The 11,418-nt window shown below is 41.6% G+C and overlaps 1 protein-coding gene across 4 annotated transcripts in view; it reads right to left on the reverse strand.

The window, feature by feature from the left end:
- Positions 1 to 11,418, reverse strand: part of dpp6a (dipeptidyl-peptidase 6a) — a 615,071-nt gene that overhangs the window by 98,997 nt on the left and 504,656 nt on the right. For all 4 annotated transcript variants that reach the window (XM_017705640.2, XM_017705658.2, XM_037536774.1 and 1 more), the window contains one exon: positions 7,898 to 7,979. In XM_017705640.2, the coding sequence (XP_017561129.1) occupies positions 7,898 to 7,979 (82 nt within the window). The remainder of the gene's footprint in view (positions 1 to 7,897; positions 7,980 to 11,418) is intronic.

An 11,418-nucleotide genomic window follows, 5' to 3' on the forward strand; every position in this document is an offset into this window, starting at 1 on the left:
TCCATCCACCAATCCATCAATCCATCCATCCAACAACCATCCATCTATCTATCCATCTATCCATCCATCCACCAATCCATCCATCCATCTATTCAACAACAATCCATCTATCTATCCATCTATCCATCCATCCACCAATCCATCAATCCATCCATCCAACAACCATCCATCTATCTATCCATCTATCCATCCATCCACCAATCCATCAATCCATCCATCCAACAACCATCCATCTATCTATCCATCTATCCATCCATCCACCAATCCATCAATCCATCCATCCAACAACCATCCATCTATCTATCCATCTATCCATCCATCCACCAATCCATCAATCCATCCATCCAACAACCATCCATCTATCTATCCATCCATCCAACAACCAGCCATCTATCTATCCATCTATCCATCCATCCACCAACCCATCCATCCATCCATCCATCCAACAACAATCCATACAGGATTTCCTACTTCCTACAGGAAGATGGAAAAAGGTTCTTAAATTTTGATGTTAATATAACCAGATTTTAAGCCATTTGGATCGTTTCTGTTGGTCAGCTCATGCTGAAGTCCTAACACAATCTAACTGGCAGCAGGTAAAGTTTTATATAAAAAATGTAGTTCTTTAAAACTAAAAATAAAACTCTTGTTGTTTTGGAGAGTAAATAATAAAATGTCTGTATCTGTGCTGTAGACTGTATCTGTGCTGTGCTCTGACCCCAGGTTCCTATCACCCCCACTGTAAAGGGCTCTGAATCACCACAGTGAACCATTTCACACCAAATCACTCTGAATGACATCTTAATGATTGTGTATGCAGATTTCATGCATGTGTTCCATGTAACTGTTTGCTTATTTGTTATTTGTGTGTGTGTGTGTGTGTGTGTGTGTGTATGATTAAGTTAGCTGCTGCATGCAGAGGGGTCCGCAGACAGTGGCCTAACAGGAAGTGACGGCACTAATCTGGGTTATTTCATGACTAATGACAGAAAAGACTGGGCCATATCAATTCAGCAGCAGCTCTAATTAATCTACTGCTGAGATTACAGGTAATTAATTGCATTGTGCTGCGGGGAGAGATTCTTCATGATGAGTCTGTCTGCTCACACACTGCATATACACACACATATACACACACACACACACACACACACCTCAGAGCTTTTAACTGTAGAGACACTGGTGTGGTCAATGCACAGCTGTTTGGAAACATTAGGGGTCTAATATCCCACATGGGCTCCAATTCAAATGATATTTATGTTTATGTAAGTATGAAAATGAATATTTTATTCATTTGAATCAGGAAAAAGGTGAAGAAAGGCTACAGTACTGTCTGTTCTCACAACTGCAGAGAGGGAGGAGGTACAGAAGCATGAAGTCCAGAACCAGCCGGTTCTGAGACAGTTCCTGATATATCGGCCTATAGGCCTGTCACTGCATCATCATGATGATGATCTTCATAGGCAATCTACACCCACTCACACGTCAACAGACTCACTCTGATCTTACTGTAACATCTTGTGCATCTTCAATCCACATTCTATATAATCTGGAATATACACTATATTTCCAAAAGTTGTCTGTCTTCACTCACATATGACCTTGAGTGACATCCCATTCTTAATCCATAGGGTTTAATATGATGTCGGCCCACCCTTTGCAGCTATAACAACTTCAACTCTTCTGGGAAGTCTCCGCTCTAATTCATCCCAAAGGTGTTCTGTGGGGTTGAGGTCAGGACTCTGTGCAGGCCAGTCAAGTTCTTCCACACCAAACTGTGCTGCTGAAAAAACCTCGTGATGTTTTTAACCTTTTGATATAATTTGAAAATATCTTTACATTGTGAGTCAGTTTCATAACAAATGGACCAAAACAAAAGCCCCCAAATTACCTGGAAAAAAAAAGTCTGGTTACATAGTTTTACATGTCTTCCTTGGTAAACCAGTCTTTTAATAGAACGTCATTAATTAGTGACGCTGACGTCTATTAAAATGATCAGAAGCACAAAACACTGAAGGTAAACAGTTTCCATCAGGGAGAACCGAGTGGCTCTGAAATCACTTTTTACACACAAGCAAAGTTTCAGTTTCAGATTTATTTACAACTCAGTTCCAAGTTTAAGTTGAATAAAAACTGGCTTTAAACTCAGGATCACAGATGAGCTCCTTTACTATGTTGGTCTGTAGGCGTCTGTTCATAAACATAAACCAGCCCAAACTCATTTACTATAAAATGAAATGGTGTTTGTAGAAATTCAGAAAAAAGCCGCGTCAGTCTCGACTGCATATGTGGACATATTTCTATATTGAGCTCTATTTACACAAAGTTAGGTTAGTTCATCATTTATGTTGAACAGACTCTCCCAAAGTTTTACGCTGCTGCGCTGACGTTGAACCGCGTGCTGCACTGGGTCGGTATGACCAACAGGTCAAAACCAGCTCTAAACAAAGTGACCGCTGGGCCCTGATTGGTGCTCTGGCTTTGCGCTTCTTTCGTTTTGACATGTTACGTTTTTATACACACAGAAACCAAAAGGAACGACAGATTTCTCAAAATGTAGGAGGAAAAAGTCGGATATTAGACTCTGAAATGTAGTGGAGTGAAAGGAAAAAGTCGCCCAGAAATGGAGAAAGTTCAGTACAGATACACCAAAAATACTAAAGTACAGAAACTAATTACATTTACTCTGTTACTCAGTTACTGTCCACCACTGTGGACAACATTCAGGCTGCTACTACTGCTTTCAGCTGTCACCCAGTTTAGTCCATGTTTATAGACAGCATATTGAATCATACAGTGTCAGAAACCTCAAAGTCTATCAGAGATGCTGAACAACTCCACACAGTTTGAGGCCACTGAGTACTGATTAATTGGTGGGGTATAAGATTCCATTACTTGTCAGCTACATTGGCCTTATAGAGCAAATCTAAAGCAGCAAACCTCAGACACCAACATGTCTTAACCAGAGGATGTGCGTGGAGCCAAGCGGCTGGCATTTCTGCTCCCTGCTCAAAGCAGGCTGTAATCGCGTGGCTCTGGGTTTTCTGTGTCACACTCCTCGATCCCTGCTCAAACACCAAGAATACCCGCTCCATATGACGCATTCTTATGATGTTTATTTTATATCTTCACCATATGGGCAAGATATGTCACGTGATTTCGAATGATAAAATGTATGTGCATCATTAAATGACAAACTAAACTTTCTTTGCTACTCAGACTGTTCAAGGTAGGTATGGGCTTGAAATGAAGGCCCAAGCACAAGCCAGAAAACTGTCGCCGGCGAACGAGTACACGTCACTTCAACGTTCGCGCCGCTAAAGGATGCGAGACTGAAGGTCGCTGCGCACCGGACGAGCTGCACAGAGTGCAAAAATTTGGAACCATTGTTTTCTGTATTTTAATATTTTATGCTAATGTTCAAACCTTTTCTCCGTTCATGTTGCTCTTTTGTTACTAGTTGCTGTCCAGCGTGGACCAGACGAGGATGGGTTCCCCTTTTGAGTCTTGATTCCTCTCAGCGTTTCCTACTCCTGCTTTTAGGGAATTTTTCCTCGCCACTGATCCCACTGACGACGCTCGTGGGGGCTCAGACAGGCCTGGTGTACAGTAACAAAGTAAATGTACTTACTGTACTTAGTTTTTGGTGTATCTGTACTGAAGTTTCTCCGTTCTGGGCGACTTTTTCCTTTCACTCCACTACATTTCAGAGTCTAATATCTGACTTTTTCCTCCTTTAAGTCTCTAAAGACTCAAGCAGGAAAAAAAATGTTGAAAGTTTTAATCAACTTAATTCAGTTTTCTTCAGTATTCGACATAATTTGAAAATACCTGCTGCCCTTTACTTTGTATGTGCATAAATGTCATGATGAATGGACTAAAAGAAATGACTTAATCTGATTGGGGAAAAAGTCTGGTTCCATTGACTTACATTGAAAGTGAAGTAAAGTCTTTTCCTTCTCGTATAAAGTTACCGCTTTTCGACGTACAAGGTTTTCTTCCAACAACCGAGATATCTGAGCAGATAATGGACTTTAACGTCTTTAATGACTTTGATTGGCACTCTCACTGCATTCTAAGGCATCGCTCCGCTACACAGTGCCTTGCAGTGCGTTCACTGTGCGGTGGTCTTAATTACGTGTAGTATTGGTAGAACTTTACTGTGATGGGCGGTCATTTCTGGTAAGGCTCTACTGACCGGTTCTGCACTGCATGAATGGGCATTGTGTGTGAGCTGTAGAGCCACTGCCACATCACTTACCATGCAGAGGTACGGGGAGAAACCTGGGTGGTCCGCTCCCTACTCTACACCACTGTGCCACTCACACACTTTGATTTTAACTGACGAGCTAAATTTAAAGTAAGGAGAAAACTGTGTATTTGATTTTCAACCAAAATGACTTTACTTGCAGCTCTATTTGTCAGTGTTTTTGGCACTTTTTGACAGGAGAAGTGGGAAAGGTGAGGGGACTGTGGCTTCAAACTGCCTAATACCTTCAAAATAAATAAAAACAATATAAAAGTAATCTGAGTGTAGTGAAGAGCTCTGTGTGTGTCTTAGGGCAGAATTTGTCATTTCAAATTACGCTTTATTTATTTCCAAAATCTTGCGCTGTTTAAGGGAATGATGCACCGCTTTCCTCGCCAGCTGCTGGACACTTTTTTGGTGTGTCGGTTAAACACAAGCTGGTCTAGGTAAGGCAGGTTTATTTATACAGCACCTTTCATACACTGTGGTCATTTAAAGGGCTTTACAAATGAGACAATACAAAGATAACTCAAAGTAAAATTCTAAATAATGTAGGAGAATAGAAATTAAAAACGTAATTAAAACAAGATTAAAAACAGCTGATTTAAAAGAGAAGAAATAAGCATTAAATTATAATCTACTTAAAAATTCAATTAGGACAGCAAAGTAAAAATGTATGTATTTGTTTCTTTTTAATATAAAATACTCAACTAATTTTTAATATCATTATACCTACCGCTTGATGTGTATTTGAGTATTCGTATCTCAGCTTGTAGCTGAACTACACGGTATGATGCTATTGCTTATTGTGCCACACATCAACAACCTGATTGGTCGCCTCTCGCCTCATCTGCATAAAGCTTGTCCAGGTGGAGAGCGAGCAGAGTGAGCAGAGTGAGCAGAGTGAGCATCAGCAGTTTGATGTGTCAGATATACAGTGTGTACACCCCGGTCAAAAAACAGTGGTCTGCGCAAAATTTACAGGACTTTTTACACTTAATTCTTCCAACATGCCAAACTCAGCAAATAAACAGAAACTGTGCCCTATTGTGTAGAAATATGCCATATTTAAGTGTGTCCTCTGCAGAGGCTGTGTTAATTCAACTAAACGTCAGCTGGTCATGCATAATGTGAACTGTCACTGACTTAACTGCAATTGTAACTAATGTAAATGTAACTGTCATATCAATTTTATCATTTTACAGTATTGCTGTATACATGACGTATACAAGCAGCCCCCGTTATAAACACCTCCCCGCATCCCAGATCTGATTTTTTATTTATTTATTTGTTTTTTGGTGGAGACCAGTCTGTCCTGCTTTCACTCTCCTTACGTAAACGGCTGCGCGTTTGGTGATCCATCTGTCAAAGTTTTAATATTCACAGATGACACCAGCCTGATTGGTTTCATCTCCTTTGATGGTCTGATTCTCGTTGTAGAATCACAACAGCCTGCAAATCAATGCTATCAATGCCGCTGAAACAGCCATTGACTTCAAGACATTCACTCATGGCTTCTTCCTCTGGAGATCGATGGACCATGAGGCAGCGAGTCAAACTGTTTCGGGCTCATGATTTCAGGAGAGCTGAGAATATGTTACGCGCTGTAAAGGAAGCCAAACATATGTTGGCAACTTCCGAAGGCAACGGACAAGCCTCACTGTTCTGTGGTCTGTTTTGGTTGCTTTTTACGTGGCTATCATTGAACTAACTGTGCTGTCAAGCATCTCAGCGTGGTTCAGGGCTGGATCTGCACAGACCAAGGAGCTGCAGGCGTCATCGGGGCCTTTTTCACCCAGCAACAACTAGGACATTTTCCTAATGATCACTGATTCGGAGAGAAGATGTTGGTAGTATTTTACTTTAGAGATCATGTGGTGGTAATTATATGGTGATATTATAGTAACCAGTTGTACTGAAACCCAAGTTGTTAATAGGCAATAAGTTAGTGATTAAGTGAAATGATACTTTTAATCCCACAAACGGGGAAATTCCACCTCCGCATTTAACCCATCCGTGAAGTGAAACACCACATACACACTAGTGAATACACACACACTAGGGGGGGCAGTGAGCACACTTGCCCGGAGCGCTGGGCAGCCCTATCCATGGCTCCCGGGGAGCAATTGGGGGTTAGGTGTCTTGCTCAAGGACACCTCAGTCATGGACGGTCAGTGCTGGGGATCGAACCTTCAACCTTCCGGTCACAGGGCCGGTTCCCTAACCTCCAGCCCATGACTGCCCCCTATTATAGTGGTAACTAGTTGCTAATAAAATGAATAATGATGGTAACAAATTCTATTTAGCTTGTGATCAGGAGGTTGTGAGTTCAATCCCATGGCCAGAAGTCCAAAAGAGCACGACTGACCTCGATCTCTGGGTGGGAAGGATGGTCCCCCCATCTCCTCACATCAATCAGGGCAATGCTATCTTGTACTAGCTTTCACCATCCTAGTGCTGGTGGTATCGTGTGACTGGGGGAGTCCTAACTAGTGGGTGGAATTGGATACGTCTAAACTGGAGAGAAAATTGGGGGGGGGGAAAGATGAATTTTCACCTATGACCATTTGATGATCAGATCAGTGTACGAATCTATTATAAACAGACCGGCTTGAATCAGATATAAGAAATCAGACCATGCTGTTCACACAACTGCCAAAATATTGTGAGGAAATGCAACGCATAGCAAAAGTACCACTAGAAGTGTTAATAATGCTCCAAAACAACTCAGTAGACACCCTGAACCCACAGGGGGTGCTGCAGCGCCCCATCACCCATCACCTTCTTCCAGCGGTTATGTCAGATGTATATAAATCTGGAGCAGCTAGAAAGATCTTTGATGATCACTCTCATCCTAGGAAGCCCTTTTTCATTGCCTCCCCTCTGGTAGAAGGCCGAGGGCTATAAAAAAATGAGAATTCTCTCCATGCACAGTATTTTTCGCCCCCAGCTGTGACCCGCATGAATCAAGCACCTTTTCTACTTTACTGTGCTTGAGAGTGCTCTCTCTTCTCAGCCCTGTCTTCTGAGAAAATGGTCAGGAAAACTGCACATCTGTCCAGACAGCCTTTCTAACGAGGGAACACAGCTCCAGCACTTTAAGGGGCACTGATACTGACACAGGCATTCAAACAGCTTCCACAACGTCCAATAGAAAGCTCTGACCAATAGAATTAGACGCTCTGGAGCAGCCACACATGAGCCACACTCAATGCCAAGCATCAGCTTGATGGGTATAACGTCCCCCTGTATTAGACTATGGAGCAGTGGATCTCTATAAGCTGTAGCTACTACGAATCAGAAATCCTCATTTACTCTCCCTTAACTGCCCAGAAGATCTCCCCTTTCATACTCTACACTCTTAAAAAATGGTTCTTCAAGGGTTCTTTAGTAATAAACAATGGTTTTATATGAAACCATGAACACACAATGGACAAAGTGTTGTTGGTATATTCTTATCTGTTCACTACCCAATCAGCACTCAGTGGTGGTACTACCAACCACTCAGAAGTGGGCCAGCTCTCTGTCTCTGCTAAAACTTAATCCAGAGGAAATGTTACACTAAAGAAAGACCGCCACTTATCCCCGTGTATAAAGAAGGCATTTGAAGCTGTAGGTGTGAAGGATTGAGGGAAATGTAGTCCTTACCAACTGCTGCCCCTGTGGCCCCCATCCAGCATACTGAAGATGAGCGTTACGCACTTCTGGAGGATTCAGCATCCACGTTTCCCTGTGAAGAGCACACCACGCATCAACAATTTGATTGGCCGCTGCTCAGTTCATTTGCATATAATTTGTCCAGAAAGAGAAAGCAGGGCGAGGATGTGCATCGGCGGTTTGATGTGTCAGTCATATACTCGTACAGTTGCCTCGTACCACATTATAGCACATTATGACATGCTCTGTCTAATGTAAACTACCAAAAAAAATCAACACGGGAAAAAGGCAAATAATGTTGCGTGACATTGATTTGCTGCTTATAAGCAGAAACCCTAAATTATATTACCTTTCCGAGTCCGTGGGTAACACATCTGTAACCATTCTGTGTAATAGTCTTCTGTGTGGGAGCTTTTAGAGGCACTAAACTTAACTCTGACGATCTCAAACTTCAAACCACTCTGAATGACGTTGTTTGCACCTTTAATCATTTATTTAGCCAGAATTTTTTTAAAAAGCTGGAATTCCACTTTAACTCCTATAAATGTGCCTTATGTTTTCAAATGGTGTAAAATACAGAAGAAATGGAGTTAGACGGTTTTCATGACGGTGACCAAATACAGGCAGATGAACAGACTGACAAGCAGACTGACTGACAGATGGAGACAAGCACACAAAGCCAGAAATACAGATAAACCCTTAATCAAAAAATTCTGGACAGACAGACAGACAGACCTATCACACTCTCCCGTTCCCAATCTGAGGCCTGTCTCCTGCCTTTCTACTGACTGCTGCTGTTCTATCATCTTATCAAAGCCCAGATATCAGTTTGAGCTCTGAAAATCAAAATTATGAGCACTGCTACTACAGTGCACATTTCAGTGGTGGACAGTAGCTGAGTAACTGAGTAACTGTAATGAGTTTCTGTACTATAGTATTTTTTGGTGTATCTGTACTGAAGTTTCTCCATTCTGGGCGACTTTTTCCTTTCACTCCACTACATTTCAGAGTCTAATATCCGACTTTTTCCTCCTACATTTTGAGAAATCTGTCGTTCCTTTTGGTTTCTGTGTGTATAAAAACGTAACACGTCAAAACGAAAGAAGCGCAAAGCCAGAGCACCAATCAGGGCCCAGCGGTCACTTTGTTTAGAGCTGGTTTTGACCTGTTGGTCATACCGACCCAGTGCAGCACGCGGTTCAACGTCAGCGCAGCAGCGTAAAACTTTGGGAGAGTCTGTTCAACATAAATGATGAACTAACCTAACTTTGTGTAAATAGAGCTCAATATAGAAATATGTCCACATATGCAGTCGAGACTGACGCGGCTTTTTTCTGAATTTCTATAAACACCATTTCATTTTATAGTAAATGAGTTTGGGCTGGTTTATGTTTATGAACAGACGCCTACAGATCAACATAGTAAAGGATCTCATCTGTGATCCTGAGTTTAAAGCCAGTTTTTATTCAACTTAAACTTGGAACTAAGTTGCATTAAGTTAATTACTCTTTTAGTACTTTTACTTTATACTTAAGTACATTTGAAGGTAAATACTTTAGTATTTCTAAGCGGAGGTCTAAAAGGAGGAACTTCTACATTTACTGGAGGAATATTTTACCTCGAGTAACTTTAATTTAACTCAAGTACAGGATTTGTGTACTTCGTCCACCACTGGCAGAAAAGATGGACTATAGTCTGTAACTGTACACAGACACAGCGGAGATATGAAGTACTTATGTTTGCTCTAAAGTGGCCAGTGAGCAGAAATACAAGGTAGGTGTTTCTAATAAAGTGGCCAGTGAGTGGTAGTACACAGTTAGTGTTTCTAATGATGTGGCCACCCATCGTTTAATAAAGGGCCGGGGGGGGGGGGGGGGGGGGGGGCTGCTATCGCCATCATAAAAACATCATGTTTGAACCAACATCTTAATTACATTAGTTAATGTAGATGTACCAGTTAAGTACATCTTAACTAGTAGCGTGTAAAGGGATCATAGATTAAAACACTACAACGCCACCCGACATAAACAGCGAACTATCTGTGGTATGTTTATATATATATATATATATATATATATATATATATATATATATATATATATAAAATGATCCCAAAGGAAATTTGGCAATATAGTATAATAATAATAAAGATATATATATATATATATATATATATATATATATAATTAGCTATAATTAAAAAAGAGACTATGTTTTATAATAAAGTCGTGTCCTCAAAGCTTCCGTCTCTCACGAGTGTTTATTCTGTCCTGCTCTTAGCGAAGCTGCGACTAATGTCATCGCTATTTGAATTTGCTGAATGCAAAAAAAAAAGCTGATGTTAGTTCTGCTGAAAAAAGGTCAGCGTCACACACGACCTGAGCACTTACGCAGTGATTTGTATGCGGTTGACTTGTGAACAGAGTGAGCCGCCTCTTTTGGAATGGCTCTGTAGCAAAATGTCTCGGTGCCAGACACAAAGCAGGACTCAGGGCTCCATTTCTGTCTGTGTTGTGTTGCAGATCTGTAGTTAGGAGGTCTGTGATCTTTTCTACCTCCGATTGATGAAAACAGGTGTAATCTACCCTGCAGAACTGGTCGCCGGCGCAAACTGACATGTGGTCTCTTTTCTTGCAATTTTCCCATTGATCAAAATTAAACCGCCGTTTTAACTGAAGTTTTTAGGGCAGAACTTACACCGACTGTATGGTACGTGTGCATTTTAAGGTATAACTTAAAGCTACGTTGAAACTATGTTACTCGGTGCAACCAGTTAAACTGTAGTAGCCTTGTAGACTGGCCTTACGTTCAGCTGGCGCTGCTGACCGCAGGCGTGTAATAAAGAGCACTTCTCATGGTGGAATCACGGCCTCCACTGCGTTTAACTACATTTAAATGCACCAGTATAGAAAGGCAGTTCGCTTTCCTCGAAGGTTACCTAATGTTGGCTATGTTGTCTCGGTAACAGGCAATGATTGATTGAGTATGAAGCCAATGGGGTCAATAATGAACTGACATGACTAGATGGTGACAGGTTAGCAGGCCAGCCAGCTTACAGGTTGGGAGCTGACTTATGAAAGGCAGAGGTTTATTTAATTAGAACTTAATTAGAAATAAACTCCAGTAAAAGAAAACCTAAATAAGTAATGTACATAAATAAGCTCATTTAAAGGGGAAACGTAGTAAAGTGCAACACGAGTGGCTGTAATTCATGTCTTTATGTGGCATCGACTGGCCGGAGCTGAAGCTGGACTCCAGCAGCAGCTGCAGTGTATATTATCTGTGGGGGGCTGTAGTCTACAGTGCGGTTCTCTGTGTCAGCATTACATCCTACGAGCTTGTAAATTCAGCGTCCGTCCTCCACCGTCAGTTAGAGAGGAGCTGCTCGCTGGAGGCCTCAGACTTACGGGTGACATCAGCTCTATGTCTCTGTCCACACGAGCGGTGGAGGAAACTAGTGAGCGCACAGCGCTGTGTTTCTCTGCCACTAGGTGGCGAAATGGGGAGAATAC

Source organism: Pygocentrus nattereri, chromosome 3, assembly GCF_015220715.1.
Source record: "Pygocentrus nattereri isolate fPygNat1 chromosome 3, fPygNat1.pri, whole genome shotgun sequence".
Taxonomy (NCBI): Eukaryota; Metazoa; Chordata; class Actinopteri; order Characiformes; family Serrasalmidae; genus Pygocentrus; species Pygocentrus nattereri.